At 41.7% G+C, this 19,670-nt stretch overlaps 2 protein-coding genes across 6 annotated transcripts in view; both read right to left on the bottom strand.

Annotated features, from left to right (window-relative positions):
• Positions 1-6,778, bottom strand: part of cdk5rap2 (CDK5 regulatory subunit associated protein 2) — a 36,152-nt gene extending 29,374 nt beyond the window's left edge. For all 5 annotated transcript variants that reach the window (XM_059358676.1, XM_059358680.1, XM_059358679.1 and 2 more), the window contains exons 1-4: positions 6,596-6,778; positions 3,329-3,384; positions 1,348-1,409; positions 414-524 (exon numbers count right to left, since the gene is read on the bottom strand). In XM_059358676.1, the coding sequence (XP_059214659.1) occupies positions 414-524; positions 1,348-1,409; positions 3,329-3,384; positions 6,596-6,648 (282 nt within the window). In that variant the 5' untranslated portion in view covers positions 6,649-6,778. The remainder of the gene's footprint in view (positions 1-413; positions 525-1,347; positions 1,410-3,328; positions 3,385-6,595) is intronic.
• Positions 6,779-8,893: 2,115 nt separating this feature from the next.
• The window catches only part of col27a1a (collagen, type XXVII, alpha 1a), an 88,549-nt gene continuing 77,772 nt past the window's right edge, over positions 8,894-19,670 (bottom strand). The window contains exons 46-61 of the mRNA XM_059358635.1: positions 19,069-19,122; positions 18,707-18,814; positions 18,452-18,559; positions 18,218-18,325; positions 18,063-18,116; positions 13,779-13,841; positions 13,640-13,693; positions 13,520-13,555; positions 13,387-13,404; positions 13,239-13,274; positions 13,109-13,135; positions 12,941-12,991; positions 12,690-12,858; positions 12,488-12,597; positions 12,163-12,381; positions 8,894-11,312 (exon numbers count right to left, since the gene is read on the bottom strand). Of these exons, the coding sequence (XP_059214618.1) occupies positions 11,166-11,312; positions 12,163-12,381; positions 12,488-12,597; positions 12,690-12,858; positions 12,941-12,991; positions 13,109-13,135; positions 13,239-13,274; positions 13,387-13,404; positions 13,520-13,555; positions 13,640-13,693; positions 13,779-13,841; positions 18,063-18,116; positions 18,218-18,325; positions 18,452-18,559; positions 18,707-18,814; positions 19,069-19,122 (1,362 nt within the window). The 3' untranslated portion in view covers positions 8,894-11,165. The remainder of the gene's footprint in view (positions 11,313-12,162; positions 12,382-12,487; positions 12,598-12,689; positions 12,859-12,940; positions 12,992-13,108; positions 13,136-13,238; positions 13,275-13,386; positions 13,405-13,519; positions 13,556-13,639; positions 13,694-13,778; positions 13,842-18,062; positions 18,117-18,217; positions 18,326-18,451; positions 18,560-18,706; positions 18,815-19,068; positions 19,123-19,670) is intronic.

Genomic DNA, 19,670 nt, shown 5'->3' with positions numbered 1-19,670 from the left:
TCATGTTCTTGAGACTCAAATCACAGTCTCATCTCAAAGCTCTTTACAGGCCCTTAAGTTTACAAGGAAAACAGGGCAATAATTCTCATAGCATTGCCACTACATAATGGCATTGGGCTCACAGTCAAGATCAGAATTATAGTAATATTAATATTTATTAATAATTATTAATAATATTAATAAAACAAGTAATAGTACTTGAACAGGTGACTGCTTGAAGGATTATGCCTATGCTTGTCTGGTGGGAGGAGCTTCGGACAGAAAGGAGAGAGCTACAGGAGAAGGGCTGTATTCTCCAATTTTGGCTTTTTCCAGAAAACTGCCTGACTCAGCTTTAAGACACTGAGGGGCCCTATAAATGCATCACAAACAGTTTAAAACACATGTTTTGCATACTAAAGTAAATACAACACCGTTTTGAAAATGTCCTCAGTGGAGTCGTCACATTTCTGCTGCATGCGCTCCTCCATGAAGTAGATGCGCAGCTTCAGGTTAAAGTTCTCTTTCTTCAGAGCTGTGATTTGCTGCAGATGATTGACAAAACATTTCAATATACATTTACAGTAATAAATGAATACAAAAAAATTACAATTTATTGAAAAAGTTGTATCAAAATATTCTAGTCTCTGTCTAGCCTTCACCTAAAATGATAAGAAAACATGGTTAGGACAAAAAATTTGGGTTAAAGAAAAACAGCAGTTAAGCGGGATAAAATGTTTACACAGCAGAAAAGCTTCATGTGTATGGTTATTGTTAAAATGAATGGAGGCCTTCAGACTTGCAAGAGTATTTGAGTGTGAATGTGTGTGAAGTGGACTGTGCATCATTGTGCTTCAGGCTCAGAACAGCATACATCTGGTAATGGGGGTTGGGTAGACTGTCAAAAGGAGGAGGTAGAAGTCTGGACCCCTCTGTAAACCTCTAATCATGGAGCCAGCCAGGCAGCAGAAGCCAAAAAAAATCTGAGCAGAATGCAGATGCATTCCACACAAATGCTGAAATATAGGCTTCAGCTCACCTCAATCCTCCTCCTACACACACACTTCATCACCAAATCTCTATAAATGGTCAGTGTGGCTTGGTAATAGCCTGACTGAGGATCAGGTTTAATAAATTACAATAGCCTTTCTGTTGGGGTGGAATTACGTTGACTGCATAACCTCATACTGATATGTGCAGTGTTTAAATGTATTAACATCAAACAGCATTCTTAACCACTTAAAATATGAGTCATTATCATAAGTTAATGTTATATAACATTGTCTTTGGGTAATCCAAAAGACATTATATCACTACATAGCAACTCCGATTTAAGAAACATTTTGCCACTTGATACATATCACTCACATTCTCATAGTCCTTCATGGTGAGAGCTTTGATTGGGGACATCTTGTCAGGGAAGGATGGAGCTGTAAAAAAACACAGTGATTCACTTTAACTCATTTGAGTCACAACTACACTATGGTCTTTATATCATAGAGAATCCTCCCTGCTAAGAAGAATAACTCCAAGCTTTCGGGAATCTGTTTATTTTAGGGAGATAAAGAGAAAGAAAAGCAGCCATGTTTTTCACTGCAGAGCCATCAGAGGTGAGACAGCTTCTGGAGAGCTGCCCTGTTTCGACCAGTTGAAAGCAGCTGATCGTGAAACACGAGTCAACAACACATTTCACAACTCCTTTCAGTTTGAAGGCCTTACAGGAAGAGCTCAATCACCACTCACATTTGCAGTAGCAGTTGCTTGTTTATGAAATGTTTAACTCTACATCAGAGATATGTTGCTTTTGTCCACATAACCTATAAAAGAAGTGGACAAAGCTTCCAGACACTGCTGTACTGTGTATATTTAAATAGCATGTTTTAGGCTGTTGTCTGTGTTTTGTCTTAGAACATTGACCCTTTCACAGTGTGTTTTCGCCAGCCAACATCCCAGGTAATATCACAGTTAACATGAATTAAGGATTGACCTTGCTAACCAAGCTATTTAGCTAGCACCAACATTAGTTCATAACCTAACTTGCTTCACAACTCGCTTCTCCCCATTCTCTCGTCCAAATATGGCCACTTCTGAGTCCAAAAAATAAGTCTTGTGATGGCCAAAATGCCAAACTCTGAGGAGAAACTAGGAGCGAGCAAAGGTCAAAGATGGGTCTGCTGTTATGGATAAATATGAAATCTTACATTTTGATCTAATTTCTATGATTAAACTATCATTATGGTTGTTTTCAGCGTGGGACTAATTTTCCAAGACTTATCTCCCGAGACATATGCACTTCAGATAACAGTAATTATGTGGGGGAAGAAGAAGAAGGAGAGGTCAGCTGAAAGAAGGATATATATATATTTTTTAATCCCAATCTCAAAGCCGAAGTAGCATCAGCCCAACTCATATTAGCTATTTAAAAACACAATATGTTGTCTATATATAGATTACTTTTTAGGCTAGGCTTTGTGAAAACTGTTTGGTACTAGTGTCAAGATTTGGCAATTGGCACAGACACCATAATTAAACTAATTTTATTATTTTGCTCTGAAGAATATAAACTTGTTTTTTTACAAACCCACTACTGATTACAATGGTCGAGAGCTGAAATAATCAATCAATCCACAGACAAATAATTGGCAACTGTTTTGATAATCAATTAATAATTTCAGTAGTTTTTCAGTTAAAACCTCCAACATTCCCCTGGCTCCACTGTAGAAAATAATACATTTTTCACACATCATTGCGAAGATTTGTTGCTTTTCTCTTTTTTGTACAATTGTGAGCCTAGTATTTATTGGACTGTTGGTTGGACAGAACAAGCAATTGGAGACATCTTTTTTGGGTTATGGACACGGATTAAAATTTTTTCACAATATTTTGACATCATAGACTCATAGATTCAAATGAATTATGATCGGAAGGATTAATCTCTTATGACAATAATCATTGGTTAAGCACTAGATTACACACACAATACAAGAACTATCATATTGTTGCAATCGTCAGTGTTTCGCTGGGAAGCATCTGTGTATTTGTCCACACAATCAGGGACAGAAATCAGGACAGAAAGCCACAGATGCTGACCTATATCTATAAAACATTTGTTTATTGGCTTGTGTGTATTATTTTAGTCCTGCATATATTATTGGCAGACTACAAGAGCTTGACAATAAATAGAAACAGGATAAGGTAATTAACATCATACAGCTAATCCCTCGTCACAGCTTTTGGGACACAACTGTGGGAGGTCACAGCAACGATTCAACAGCAGTATTAATTAATACACGAGGGAGACACGACCTCAGCAGGCAAAAAACGAAGACAGAACAAAAGAAAGTCTTACCTGTCATACTGTCTGAGGAAAATTCTCCCGCATCTAAGGAGTCTGGCAGTCGGCAGCTGTGGACAGAAACATTTTGTTAGCGATGCAGCCAAGTCACTACAAATATTTAGAAGAGGGATCACCGTTTTGCCTCATTCATCGAAGACAATTCAAATTTTTTTTAAATCACAGTAACCAAAGCAAGTTCTGCTCTATGTCCACACTGTATACACATATTCTGATTGTTATGTTTTACGAACTACATAAAATGCGCCATGTTTATGTATTACTCACGCTGGCCAGTTCCTTTGCGCCCCTAGAACAATCCATAAATAGCTCAAGAATCACTCTCTGCTTCATTTACATTCACTCTGGCAGAGCGTCCTTTCAGTGTGTGTGTGTGTGTGTGTGTGTGTGTGTGTGTGTGTGTGTGTAAGACCATGTGCCAGTGGCAGCCTAGCTCTCATGTTTAGACAGGCAGGATGAGAGTGAAACAGAAAAACCAGTGGACGGAGAAGGCTTTCTTTGGTAGACAAGTAAACTACTGTGGTTCCAAGCATCACACAGTGATAGGACAGTGGCGTCACTCACAGACACAGTACAATGAACCAAACATCAGCAACACACATCTGGGGCAAAATGACACAATCAGGGTTGTAATGCTGCTACAACACAAATGCATCACTTGCACATGGAATAATATAATTTATTAAGCATATTATTTTCCAAAACAAACCGGTTTTAATAGGTCGATTACATGCATAAACAAAACATTTTGGTCCAAGCTCATGTCCCTGAACCTTGAGGACCCTTGTGTCTAAAAATATATAACGTCCAGCATTGCGTAACTACTTCCCATACCTCCCCTGGCAGTGGAAGGAAGCACAGCCACTCTGCTGCTTCTCTGGTATATTCCTCAGCAAGGATCAACGGTTTCACCACCACTTGTTTGTATTTAATTTCTTAATATTGATATTTCTCATACTCTTTATTTATATAATTTAGCAGATTGTACTTTATCTAAGCATCATTAACAATTTTAAAATATATCACTATAAAATTGATCAAAAACAAGATTGGATCATGTATGTGCAAAGGACTTTCTTGTAAAACAGATCCTGTTATTTTTAAACAACAGTATTGCTATTTGGTGTCTTTTATGTCTATGGAAAAAGTCGGATGAATATGACTCTTAATCCATTTTGCATAGTTCAATTCTTTTTCGAGGCTTTCTGCAACTCTGGTTATCCATGTTATAATGACAACTTATTTAAAACTTCCACAATGTCCGGCTGCAACAATAAACCATAATGACCATAATGTTTCCCATCTTTGTTTTGCTTTTGCCACCCAGCAAAACTAACATGAAGCACCGTAATTCAGTACATTACAGTGGAAAAAAGAAAATACAGTGCCAATTGAAATGGTGTGGCCCTCTTGGACTTTTACAACATCGAATCACAGTGGATGGAATCTGGCTTTTTGGCACTGATAAACAACAAAAAAAGACCTTTAAATGCACCCACTTGACAAAACATTAAACAACAAACATGAAGAATATGAGCAACAGGAGCACAATAATCCACTACAAAACGCTGAAGTTCAATAAAAATTAGCTGACAAATTGTTGCATCACTAAAGTTTCACATGCTAAGCAACCCTTTCCTGTGTTAATGGGGAGGAAGCACTCTACATCAAGAGTTATGATAAGAACAAAAGCACCAAACATAAACATGTGAAAAACTACCACAGAAGCCATCACAAATAAAACTCTCTCATGAAAAATAGATGACATTAAAACACGTCTGTGTCAATGTTGTTGCGGCTGAATTTGTAGTAACCCCTGCAGCAACCAGTGGAAACAATGTAAGAGCCTGTAAACACTGACTTCCTCTTTCTTTTCTTACTTGGTTCAGCTGCTAGTGACAAACATGGAAGCTCACAACAATATCACGTACAAGAATTCATGTTAAAAAGAAGCGACTAACAGTACGAAAAGAAACATTTTATAAAACATAAAGGGTAAAGTGAATCAGGTTTCAGAATTACCGAATAAGTAATTCACACCACACATATCAGCTAACATCTTGGATTACTGAGGCACGCTTTCCACCTGGATGACTGCTTGTACACAGGACACAGGTCATTTAAATAGGGGACGACACAAGGACACTACAAACTTCAAAACAGAGATGCTAAAACTAGGTTTTCTTTTTTTCTTTTTTAAAGGAGCTTTAGGCTAGCTATATCCTATAAGCACTATCCAGCAGATATAATAAAGCACAGTTCACCTACCACAATCACACCTCATAGTCTCTCAAGAGCAAGCGGGAAAAAAGGAAAACAAGTATGACATGTTAACACTACCGGTAACTCCACATTTTGAATGCAAGGAGACTTCGCTGCTTCAGTCTTAACCCCGCTGACTAACTGGCTCTGATAGTTTCCGCTTTCTTTCACTCTCTGAATGACAGCTCAGCAAGCAGCAATATCACAGCAGCACCCAATGAGCCGAATATGATTTGTAACGGTATTAACCACTGCTACCCTACAAATCACATGCTTTCTGCATACAATTAATAGAATAGTTTAGACAGACAGACAAACAGTAGAGTATTATTTTGGTTTTGGTTCCCAATTGTTTTCTTAATTTTGGGGGGTGAAACTGGAAGCACGACACTGTTATCATTTTTGGTGGAGACCACGCTAATTTAGATAAAACAAATAGCTGTGTCGTTAACTTTAAAAGCCATTTATTGGTAAGAATGTTTTCTATTAGTCAGTGTTAAAAATGTTGCTATACAACCAAAGCCGTCAAATATATTTCTGCAGACACAAAAGCAACCTAAGCTGTAGGACAATTGTCTTTATAATTTAGCTAACGTTACTAACTCGACCGATTAAGTTAGATAACGAGTGTAACTTTAGTTACACAGATAGCGTATTAAACGTTAAGTTAAACATGATTTTTTTTTTTTTAATTTCAAGTGATAGATGAACTTCTAAGAAAAATAAACAAGACCAAGTCCTTATAAGACCTATCGTTATTACTACTAACGTTATACACAACAAGCTATAACGTTATAAAGCAAACTCCTGGTGGTAGTACTATCTTAACTCAATATAGCGTTTTCGTCATAACAAATACATAACAACTTGAGTGTTGTTCCAGCTAATAGTCGGGGCCCGTTCAGCGGTTACTAGTTACTGCTGTCGGATTAATGAGGCTAGCTATAACGTACTGTTACATGTTAGCGTTAGCTCGCTAGCTGCTGTTGGTGATTTTACCTTCCGTTGATGTCCACGGGGAGCGTCAAATCGGCCCCTACGACGGAATCCATGATATAGGCTCGCTTTATCTTGTGTTATAACCAGAATAATAAGACATTTTAAAGACAACACCGAAGGTAAACTTCGAAAAGCGGGACGGAATTCAAAATAGTCCAGGCTACCGCCATCATGATATGGTAAACGTCACCATTGTGCACGTTGGAAACTGTTGATGCATTCAGGGTGTGTAAGAAGTATTTGAATTCATAACCGAAACATTGCCTTAAAAATGGCTTAAATGGTCAATATGACGATATAAAGTGCGACAACGCGGGTTATATGCTATTATTATTCCAAACCTTATCTAAGTGTTTGTTCACAACGATGCTTTAATTGTGTATGACTTCAAAATAAAAACATTACGAGTCTCAGGAAGGCAGCATGAAACAGGGTGGATGCTAGGACAAAACGATTGGCCAAAATAAACACTGGGGGCGGGACTTAGAGGCTCAAAAATAAGGACACTTACAGTCATGAAGTCATGTTGACTCCTCTTTTAATGACACATTTTTAAGAAAATGTAGTCTGTTTTTAATTAGTGGGCCCAGGAATCCATATCTTCTTGTCATATAAAGATCATCACACAAAATAATACCAAAACAAGTATGCATAGGAGAGAGTATAGTGTAGTTTATAGCTTTGTTGCGACAAGAGCCACATAAATAAGCTGCAGTGAAGTAAAGGTCATGGATTTGATGAAGTGCTTGTACTGCATCCTTAACAAAAGTAAACAAGTAGGCTGCATAAATGTATCTGGATCATTTTCTGACAGAAGCTGCAGCAGTGTCAAAGCTAACTTGTGTGTGCATCTTTAACATATTCATCAAAGAGAATACTTAAATATAATTTGCATGTGTGTGGTGAGTGTAATAGTGGGTGTATTGCATGGTGGTTTGGAATAATTAACACTTGCTGCAGTGGGATAATTATAACATCTAGTGGGAATGCAGTCTTCAGTGATGGCTACAGACAATTTGGATATTTTATCAGCCACTTAGCCGAGTTCAGGAAAAGGGCTGGGACGTCTATATAACTTCTTTGGTGTAAACAGCTTTTTCATCTGCACATAAAAAATATACATACAACAATAGCGACATCAAGTGGTATAACTCCTAATTTCAGCCCAAAATGTGTTTCTGTCATATTGAATAAAGCTATAGTATCATCTATCTGCTAATGTTATATTTATAATTCAACATGCAGTTATTTTACTTAATTTGTACAAGTTGTAGTCCTCTACCCTGTACTTTATCTCAAACCTTGTGTGGGCTTGCTGTATATACGGTATATACACACACAACACAAAGTCACTCGATACTGATGACCCAGGCAGGATATCATAATGACCACCATTAGGAGTTTCTGTCAGAGCTGTACTAAACACTTCCATCCCTCCTATAACTGGCTTGTTATCAACTGAGCAATGTGGGGTCCCAGAAGCCTCAGGATACTGTGCATCACTTTGTTTTGGTAATTTGACTGATTGTGAAATTGTAAGGGAACACGCATGATAGTACAAGTACAATATGAACAAATGAACAAAGGATGGTTCTGCATTATTAGGAACTATGGTGGCCTTGTGACAAAATCCAATTAAAAAACATTTTTATTTTTTTGTACTGTGCTCATATAGTACAAATTCCCCTAATAAAATATTATGTCAGCATGAAAGTAGTTTTTTGTATTTATTTATTTATTTTAATTTGCATGAAACTTTGAGGCAGTGGAGTACATACACATGTCAGATTGGGACATAGGTGTCGGGTCAGCAAGGGCAAAACAGCAAATCTTTGCCCTAGGGCCCCTAACAGGTTAATCCAGCTAAGGGCTCAACACATCATACATCATAACTCCCCCACAACTACTCGTACTCCTCTTAACTCCACAACTGTTTATGTTTTTGATTCTGTTGGATCTTGGAGGTCTGTGCTTCAGTTGTGACTGCTATAAATCAACTGGAGAGGGTGTTTATATCTCAAGCTTGTGGGGAAAGTTACACCAAGTCTGCAGTCAGTCATGAGTTGTGTTGCAAAACCATTGGCCATCATCACAACTATTTGCATCAGCTATAATTTTCTTACCCCTGAGTGGGCAAAACTGAAATTATGTGAAACATCTTAATTGTACTTTCAGAACTTACTAGGCTCATAGATATCAAGAGGTAGATTATGCATTATCTTAGTCTTCAAGCATTTGTGTAAGTGATATAAAAATAATTCCAGTCATACAGATAGTTATAAAGGAATGATCCACGCACAAATTGAAAGTATTTATTGAACAAATGGACATTGAACAATGAATAAACAGTAGACAGATTAAAGGATGTTGGCACCAGAAAAACGGTCTTGTTCAGAGTTTTGATGACTTACTGTATTTGGCTGATATTTTCCAAACAGGCTTTAATTATTACAAAGGCAACAGAAAATCTTTGCTCCAAGTCATGTGTTAAAATGTGAGGTATTCTTAGCTCGTTTTTATTGTCTACAACAGATTTACAAAAAGAAGAAACAACTTTCACATATTTGCATAATTCTTTAAAACACAAGTTATAGTATAGCACAGAGTCCTGGTACAGTACATGGTTGATTATCATAGAGGGAAAAAAACAACATGAAGCAAAATAACAAAAAAATAAAAAAATAAAAGATAATTAACATTGCAATAAATTTGTTCTCTGGAGCCCCAAATTTACACATAAAAATCTATAAACTCCAAGACCAGTTGGGCAAACTGTTATATAAAGTTGTCAGAAAGAGTAGTATTGCTTCAACCAACAGAATTTGCTCAGTCAGCAACCAAAACATTAAATAACATTAAATTAGCAAGAGGGGATCCACTGTATACAGCAAGGTTTGCACAATTATACACACTTGTGTCCAGCTACAACAAAGAAACTTTTATTTAATTAAAACTATGTCCACTAGTTGTGTTTCTAAAAATATTACATACAGCTGTGGGGGGGCTCTGTACAGAGTAAAAGAACATTTTATCCTTAAAAAATACTTCAAACCCTGTGATTTATACTGGATACAAAAGGGGTCATCTGTTTTTAGTCTTTCTAAAATCGCTAAAATATTTTCAATGAGAAAAAGCATCTTTGTAAATTGCAGCATTGAACAAAAACAGACTATTAAGGGAGCTATGTCGTTTGGAATGGGTTATTTCCACTATAGTGCATTATTGAAGCTATGGAAATATATTATATTGACCTTTTTTATTTATCTAAGCAAGCATGCACTATAAACATCAGAATATTTCAGCAAAGTGGTGTAATTACAGCACTATGGTTAGCACCTTAGATAATTTACTTAGCACCATGCATTAGAGAGAGGAAGGGACAGAAGATGTTTATGATTCGTGGACCCGCTCTCCTCTCTCCTGTGGCTCAGTTCTCCTCTAAGGAATCCCTGTACCTGTTTACTGTAAGTGGGCTGGAAGAAGAGACTCCTGGTCCCATGTGGTGCTGAGTAAATAATAATTATTACTCTCCTATCATAAGTAAGGAAGCAAGGAACTGATACTCCACAGTCGTAGAGAAATTAATAAACGCTATTGAGAACTAGAGCTCCATACTTTCTTTTTGTACTTCTTATCTCCACAACTGCAGATATTCTCCCTAATCATAAGTGACATCCGGTTCCATAATGCAGAGTAATAAGTATAGCAATAAGAATTTAATGCACTGACTCCATGTGGACGGCTTGTGTGCATCAGTGTGGCTTTATTACTGTGAGTTGACACTGTTTTGTCCCACATTCGGGAGGAAACTGAAAGCCACGATCTCCAATTCTAGTAAATACAGATGTGATGTCCGAGCCTGCCTCTGGATTAATTCACACGGGCAAGATCACAAGGAGACGAGCACCAAAGGCAAATAAAAATGGCACCCCTGAAAAATCCTTCCATATAAGTTTAAAATATCAAATTATCTTCTCATTTTCTATTGCACTTGAAGATTATTTCTTTACATAAGATATACATGTATAAAAGTTTATAATAAGCATACATATATATGTACATTTAACTGATCCCAATTACTTTAATTCTTCTCTCCTAACAGAATTGAATTCCTGGTACACACAGTATACAGACTGTATACAGTTAAAAAAATAAGTTACTATAATGTCCGCTGATTAACTTGGCCTTGGTCTCCCTTCACTTAGCAATGTTCTCGAGAGATTGTGTGGCATAGAGCCTTTTTTTCTCCAAGCGGGCGTACATGTGGAGATCCTTCTAGAAGAGCTTGAAGAAGCTTTTGCCGTGTGGAGAAGCTATTAGTGCAAGAACTCCCCTGCTCCTCCTCAGCTCTTCTTTGCCTCCCCCTCAGCTCCCCCCGCTTCCTCCCTCTGTGTCTGCAGTCCAATGGGAGTTTGGAAGCAGGATCTGTTTGGAGGGGGAGGCTTGTACTCGTTAGGATTATTTTGCCATGGATTGGAGGAAACCGCTCCGATCTCCACGCCCGCATGAGGGTGTCACCGAGGGGGTGATGATCCGTCCCTCCACGCTGAGAAGACTTACGCGGCAGCCCTCACAGGAAGCATACAGGACTTACTTCTAGGTGGTAGTGTGAGCCAGGTGTAGTCTTCGGGAGGTTGAAGATATCAACCACAGGGAGCAAGGAGGGATCCAGGGAGTGGAACACAAAATGGGTTTGGTGCCAGCGGCCATCTTTTATCTGAAACCAGATACGCAAGAATTTTTTAGCCCAAAACATTAGAAAAGTTTGACAGTCTGGATAAATCGCTGTTCAAGCCACTGCTGGGCTCTCCATAGGAAGAGATCTAGTTCCAGATTTTGTGCCATTTTTGGAAGCAAGCAAGACAATTTCACCTCCAGAATTAAACAATGGGAATTTGAATATTGATACTGAAACTGGAGACAAAGCATAAGAAAAAAATAAAATTCTGCTGCCACGCCAGGGTCCATCTGATCCAGTTTAAAGTAATTCATAGACAACATTATTCAGCCAATTTTCATGAACATTTCGTAGGAATTCCTGTGAAAATGAAATGCAGTACAAGTCGTAGCTCGCATCAGGTGACATAGCGAGAAAATAGAAAGCCACAAAACCACAAAGTTCACCCTATAGGTACAGGAGAACCCCATAGCCTGTTTTTTTCCCTAACCTTAAACAAGAATTTTTTGTGCCTAAACCTAACCAAGTAGTTCTGTTTTATAACGTTAACAAGTTAAGTGTTAAAAATAGTGACCTGTCATATTTTGTAGGATACCATATGAACCACGTTTCAAAAGTGTTTATTTGAAATCAAATTAACTATAGAAAAGTTATTTTACTCTTTATTATTTTCATTGCACTTGTCCACCTGATTGAAATATGTCTTGTGTGCCTTGTATTATTATGCATGTAAAACCATTAATAATAAAAATGTTCAGCAAATCTGGAACTCTGAATGAAAATTATTGATCTGTCCATCAACTAATCAATTAGTCAATTAATAGTTGCACCTATTGTCAAAAATAATGTCAAAAGGTTACAAAGTCAGATGGCATCATGCCGATCATACCCAGCAGGAGTCTTCGATGACTTCTGGCTCGAGCTCTCCTCCCACCTCGAACACCTCCCCACTCCAAGCCTTGAATCTCACAGAGCCGCGGCCGGCCGGCTGATCCTCAGCTGGCCTCCAGACCGAGAAGTTCAGGCAGTGGATGATGATGTGCTGCTCCGCCTCTGAGCTCAGCAGGTGCAGGAAGTTCATCTGGACACGACCAACGGTGATCACTGGCTGCTCAAAAGGGCAGAAAAACTACTGGTTAACACATCATCTGAGTAATATTTCATTAAATCTTTAAATGTTGTAGACTTTGCTGATGTTTTGGTGTCATATATACCTTGGATACTGTAATTGGTTTTAGGCAAGTCTGTCCACCTCCAGTAAAGTTACAGGAGACTTCTATTGTATCTGACGAGCAGCCCAGGTTGGGGTCCATCCAATAAGTGCCTGATGAATACAAACACATTTAATAATAAGTAGTCTATTTAAACATAAAACTGCTTTCCATGTCTGTGTCCAACACACAAACGCATGCTTACCATCGTTTAACTTCTGTTCACAGCTGTGCAGGTCCCTGCAGATGCGGGCGGGGTTGTCCCGAGTGCCCAGTGGGTTCTTCAGGCTCTGGATCAGGTTACTGAGGTAGTGGAGAGTCTTAAAAATCTCTGCGCCCTGGTCCAGCATCGGCAGGTCCATCACTGGCTTATTCTGGAGGACAAACCAAGAGATGAGTCTGTGCAGTTGGCAACACATGTATTACAAAGAAATGTTGACTTCATACTCCACTTACCTCAGTCCTGAGTGGAGTGTGTGAATCCATAAACAAAACACCGTCTTCTTTCTGCAGAAAAATAACAAATTCCTCATTTCATTTGTCTCTTTTCTGGATCAAACAGTACATTATAATCTCACTACTTTAAGCCTTATAAGATGTAATAAAATCAGCAACATGACTTACAAATGATAGAGGGATACCCGGGCGACCCTAATGGGGAAATAAAGGAAGTTATTTAGACAATGAATCATGCAACTTGACTATGACATGTTTATTTGACATTTAGTTAAACCTATATAAGTGGAAAACTTACTGGAGGTCCAGGGGGTCCACGAGGTCCAGGAGACCCCTAATGAAGAAGAAAAACACACGCTGGATGAGGCTTTATTTTGTGAATAAAATGTTCTTAGAAAATACAAATGATCTGTAACAACAGAAAATGACACACTGTGCAAACATACCCTCGGGCCCTGCACTCCCTGTTCAGAGAGAGAAAAAGACATATTTTCAGCATGAATATTGACAAAACAGACAATATAAACAAAGTGTAAAAAAACTGGATAACTAAATAAATGGTAAGAAATCGACACTTACAGTCTCTCCACGGTTGCCCTTCTCTCCCCTAGGACCCTGTAAAGAGACATACACAGTCAATAATCTGTAGAATAACAGCAGAGAAAAGTTAAAGCTGATCTTGACCGGTAAAATACGTACTGCGCTTCCACTGGGACCAATAATTCCCACAGGGCCAACAACTCCTCCTCTGCCCTGATGGAGAGAAACAGGAGAAAAATATTTAAATAAGAGGTTTAGTGCATTTCAACAGTCTAATCTAATTGACAAGTCTACTTACCATTGTCCCCTGTGGCCCCTTTTGTCCACGTATGCCCTTTGGCCCAAAGTCTCCTGGAGGCCCCTGAAAACAGCAGTGGTACATATTTATACACACTAATCACACACACTTTCACTTATTCAAAGCTGCAGTTAATGTCAATTTTTTTTACATGCACGTGCTCCTAAAACGAAACTTTTGTATGTAACTACGGTTCTATGAATCGTGGATGACCGCCAGAGGCGGTGCATAAGCACTGAATGACTTAGTCTTGCGCATGTACAGGTTGAGTAGTTATACCAACAAAGTCACCTGTGACCCCCTGATGACCCCCGGATAGGTTATATCTTCCGGTGTCATCAGTGGATCTGTTCCTGCAGAATCTCCTCGCCAAGGCACAAGGGTTCTGAGTGACTGGACGCTCTGGCGGTCATCCAGGATTCATAGAACCGTATTTACATACGTGAGACCCATTGACTGATAGGGCATGAAGCTCCCCAACACGCTTCGCTAAAGTGATGGCAAGGAGGAAGGCGGCCTTTGCCGCTAACCACTTCAGTTCTGCACGTGCCAATGGCTCGAAGGGAGGCAAGCAAAGGGCACCCAGTACCAAGGGCAGGTCCCACCCTGGAGCTATTGGTGCCTGTGGGGGTCTTATAGCACCCTTCAAAAAGAGGGTCACCAGCCTCGATCGTGCTGAGTCGAAATAGCGGCCACATACACCCTCAGAGTAGAGGGACGGCGCCCGCTATCCAGAAGAGATTGCAAGAACTCGAGAATAATGGGCACAGAGCAGCGCACAGAGTCCATACTCCTGTCTGAACACCAAGCCGAGAACAGCTGCCACCTGTTCTCATACTGTGCCCGGGTAGAGGGTGCCCTGGCGTTCAAGACAGTTCTACCGACAGAGTCAGTACACTCATTCAGCAGTGGGTTCGGCCCTACAGAGGCCAAACCCACAGCTGCAGACGGCAAGGGTCGAGGTGCCAGACCCTGCCCCTCAGCTGAGAGAGGAGGTCCTTTCTGTCGGGGAGGCGCCATGGCTTGCTACGACAGAGGCTGTGCAGCAGAGGAAACCATGTCCTTCCTGGCCAAAAAGGGGCCACCAGAAGCAGTGTGTGGCTCTGTTGGAGAACCCTCTGAAGTACCACTGCAATCAGAGGGACTGGTGGGAAGGCATAGAGGAGGCCTACTGGCCACTCGTGTGCGAGGGCGTCCTGCCCTCGTGGGCTGGTCTCTTCTGTCCAGGAGAACCAGAGGGGGCAATGGGTCTCTTCTGAGGTGAAAAGATCCATCTCTGCCCTGCCGAAGAGGTCCCAAATCCTGAAAACCACATCCGGATGAAGCCGCCACTCCCCCGCCACCTCGTTCTGTCTCCCTAGGAGATATATTGTCCTCAGGCTGGCTAGGCGGGGGGCTGCCCAAGTAAGTAGGTCCCTGGTTATGTGTAGTAACCGTGCCGACCTGGTGCCCCCTTGGTGGTTTATGTGGGAGACGGTCGAGATGATGTCTGACCGAACAAGCACATGCCTCCCTACCAGGGGGGGGAGAAAGTGCCTGAGCGCTAGATGTACAGCACAGAGCTCCAGCACGTTGACGTGGTCTGTTTGGGCCAGAGCAGACCATCGCACCTGCGCTCTTCTGTTCTGCCACACTGCGCCCCACCCTGAGAGGGAAGCGTCTATTGTGACAGTCTCCCGGCGAGACGGAACAGAGCCTATGGGCACGCCCTGCAGCATGAACGGCCTTCTCCTCCATGGGGACAGGGCCAGTAGGCACCGCCAAGACACCTTGATCTTTCTGTGCCTGTGCCACTTGGCGTCCAATTGAAAGCTGTTCAGCCACCTCTTGAGGGGGCGTAGTGACAGCAAGCCCGAGGGAACAACAGCTGCAGCAGCTGTTAGTTTGCCCAGAAGGCGCAGGAACTGGAGGAAGGGCAGCCGCTGGCCCAACCGGAAGAGGGAGGAGGCGAGAGATATTGGCCACCCGTCGTGTCGATGGACAAGCCCTCATGGTGACAGTGTCCAGAACCACACCCAGGAAGGTGATATTCTGGGAGGGGACCAAGCAGCTCTTCTCAAAGTTCACCGTGAGACCCAGTTGGGCCACGTGAGCCAGAAGAGCAGCCGTATCTAGAGCAGCCCGAGACTGGGACAGCGCACACACCAGCCAGTCGTCCAGGTATGGAAGAACTTTCATGCCCTGCGACTGCAGGAGCAAAACGGCTGCAGCCACACATCGGGTGAAGACCCGCGGGGACAGTGAGAGGCCAAAGGGAAGCACCCAGAATTGGAAATGGTGGCCCTGAAAGGCAAAACGCAGGAACTGCTTGTGGTGGGGTATGATGGGAATGTGGAAGTAGGCATACTTCAGGTCAATGGACCACTCCCCTACAGCAATCGCCCGCAGTACCTCTGCTGTGCTGAGCATGTGGAATGCAATGACCTTTAGGAACCTGTTGAGTCCCCTCAGATCGAGGATGGGGCGAAGCCCGGCATCCTTCTTTTCCACGAGAAAGTATGTCGAGTAGTACCTCCCGGGCTGTGACAGGGGGTCTACCGGCTCGATTGCATCCTTGACTAAAAGAGCAGATAGCTCCTGGTTTAGGGCCAGGGCTCTGACCGGGTTGCTCATGATGGTCATTTTGACCCGGCCAATGGATGGGGGCTGGCGTCCAAACTGCAGTTTGTACCCCTGGGTCAGGGTGGATACCACCCAGGGGTCCGAGATGTAAGTAGCCCAATTGCTGAGCTACTGCTGGGAAAAACAGCTGACGACCGGCCCCGGCCCATCAGTTCCTGGCCCCCCGGCCTCTGGGGGCCCTGGGGGGGCACCGGTTACTCTCCGAAACCCGAGGTTGTCTCGGGGGCCTGCATTCAGGGACCCGAAAGTCCTGGGCCGTCCACCGAACGGGCTGTTGTGCTGGACGAGGGGGCCTCTGGTGGCCACCAAGCGACCCTGAGGCTGAGCGCTGTGTTGTGGGGCAGCTGGAGATCCCCTAGCTCTAGCAGGAAAAGACGTGCTTCTATGTAACCCAGACAGCTGTTGGACGGTCCTCTTCAGCGCCTCCAGAGTGGCCAATCCAAACAACTCCCCTGGCTCCACTGGGACACTGCAGAGGGTTCTTCTGCAAGCCTCCGACCTGGCAGCGCGTTTAAGCAAGTGTGGACATCAGCCGGCAAAAAGGGGGATTAATTCCGTATTGATTGAAAGACGAGCAATTGAAAAGCTGGGAGACTGTTTACACACTGTTTCGTAGGTATTTAGAGCATCATACTAAGAGTTGCAGGATAAAGGCGAGGGATAGAGACCCAAAAAGTGCTCAGCTACAGAAACAAGCGTCTGCTGCGGTCACCATCTTGCGCCACCTGGCCGTTGGTATAACTACTCGACCTGTACATGCGCAAGACAAAGTCATTCAGTGCTTATGCACTGCCTCTGGCGGTCAGGAAGGATGACATAGAACTGGGGATTGTGGAACCGTTCCAGAAAGCAACACAAACAGTAGAACATTTGTTGGCCTGCTCTAAAATGTGCTCTTTGTAAATGGGATCTGGTGATGGAATCACTTCAAAGACTTGATAGTGATGTGCTGAAGTTGCCTGTTTTTCCTCCCCTCGCTGTTATAGATTAGCTCATGTCTTTGATGTGGTAAAATATCAGTTACCAGTTTAATGATAAAGCATGGAAGATTCCTGATGTTTAGCAAAAATACTCAATTTTTAATGACTGTTTAAACCATGCTTGATTGCATCTCTTTGGTTGATGATGCTGGACAATATATTTCGCATGTTTTAGCAACAGTCTCACAGCATGCAACATGGGTTTGTTTTGCAACAGTGAAAACAACTGCTATAGATAGACCAACCATATTTAAGTAGGTTAATTTAAGTAGTTTAATGTGTGTGTTTTAATCTCTGTACATCTGTTTACCAAGAAGCTACAAGTGCCCCGTAGACTGAATTTTACTTTTTTTTTTATCCCAAGATTTTTGTGACCCATTTATTTTTCACCCTGTGCAAGGAGTTTCCCCAGTAGGGGTAGTGCGTGGGCAGATCACGTTATTCCCACCAGTTCTTTTTCCCACCCATTAGGGGTTCTGCACTATAGCGACCAGGATCACTGCATGTTTTTGTTAGAGGTCCCTGTAAGGGGAACCTCAGTGGACATGCAAACTCCTGAACCCAGGACCTTCTAGCTGTGAAGCGACGTCGGTATCGACTGCGCCACCGTGCCCCCTTGAATTTTACTTTTTAAAGGTAAAAATTTAGATTAAATGTCTGTTGTTGTCTGTGCTGAACTTACTCTTGGTCCGAAAGATCCGAGAATTCCTGGAAAACCTGGTTCCCCTACATCACCCTGCACAAGAATCAGAAGACAACAATCAGATACATAGAATCTCCAAAATGTCATGAAATCTAGTCATTCTCTGTGTTGGTTATATTACGTATGCTACTCACAGGTTGTCCTTTAGGTCCTTGGTCTCCCTGTGTTCCTGGCAGTCCCATCCCACCTCTGAAGCCTCTTTTCCCCAGAGGTCCACTCTGTCCTCGAAGACCCTGCTCGCCCTGGATGGATGAATAAATGATCAAATAACTGAGTGGAGATCACTCATGGGCAGTTAAGCAATTATTTCCAGGTTCATACCAACATATCTCTTCTATCAATCTAGTTGACATTTTTATCCCTCTTACCTTTGGTCCAATGGTCCCCTGATCCCCTGGGAGTCCTTGAACGCCAGTTTTACCACGTGAGCCAGCTTTGCCAGGAAGACCAGCCTCCCCATCATCACCATGCTCTCCCTAGATACATGATATAGAGGCAGAATGAGGATCTCAGGATGGTGATACAACAGTTTGTGTAGCATATTTAAGCCTCTAGGGTATGATATCAAAAGGTATACACTCAATGAATGAGATTAATGAACAAGAGATTTCTGTTTGTCTCACCGGCATGCCTTTACTGCCATCTTTTCCAAGGACTCCATCCGCCCCGGGAACACCCTCCAGTCCCTCTCGGCCCACCACACCTCTGGGACCGGGAGGACCACCCCCACCCTGAGGAGAACAGAGGACTTATCAGAAATCTCTTTCTGGAAAGTCTTTCTGGCTTCTATTCATCCATCTTAACGTAACACAATCAGTTTTCCCCTGTCTGGGTTAATCTATTTATGCCTTTTGTTTATGAATCGTTTCCAAGTATTTTTGTCACGAACACAAACCTTTTAAAGGCTGAGAGGATGCAAAACATCTGTCTTTTGTATTGAAATACTGTAAGTAGCTGATGCAGGTGTGGATGTATGGAGAATTACCTCTGTTCCTCTGGTTCCTTTTTGTCCTGACTGACCCTTTTTGCCTTTCTGACCCTGAAGAGAGAGAAAACATTTTATTATTGATTATTAATTTCCCACATCTGCTGATCACTGTTTGTTGCTGCCAATAACATGCAGAAACATTTAAACAGGCAATGGTGACCAGCATGGCATTTCTTTCTCAAGCCAAAAGAAGCAAATGACAGCATATTACTGTATTATTACAGTACTTTTGCCTGATTAATGACCTCTTTAATAGATGTTTCTGTTGGATCTATGTTGTATTACCTAATGTTCTCACTTTGCCAGAGACCCACTGATGTTGTTGCAACCCCAGTAACACAGATACTCAACTTGCTTTGCCACTGGGGGCCACTTTTGCAAAATGACAAGATGCCAGTTAATAAATGTAATGTTTCAAATAAATTTAATAGAAAATAAAAGGCCCATAACTCATCTTTCTTGGAAATTCTTATTCTATTTTCAATTAACTGACTTATTCCATAACTTAATGACAAAATTATCCTTTCACAAGGATTGACATTAGGCCTATATGACAGATAAATCTGATATTTTATTGCATTTAATAGAACTGCATTTCA

This window comes from Centropristis striata, chromosome 19 (genome assembly GCF_030273125.1).
Source record: "Centropristis striata isolate RG_2023a ecotype Rhode Island chromosome 19, C.striata_1.0, whole genome shotgun sequence".
Lineage (NCBI taxonomy): Eukaryota > Metazoa > Chordata > Actinopteri > Perciformes > Serranidae > Centropristis > Centropristis striata.
Note: the sequence above shows the minus strand (reverse complement) of the source record. Positions and strands in the feature narration are given on the sequence as shown.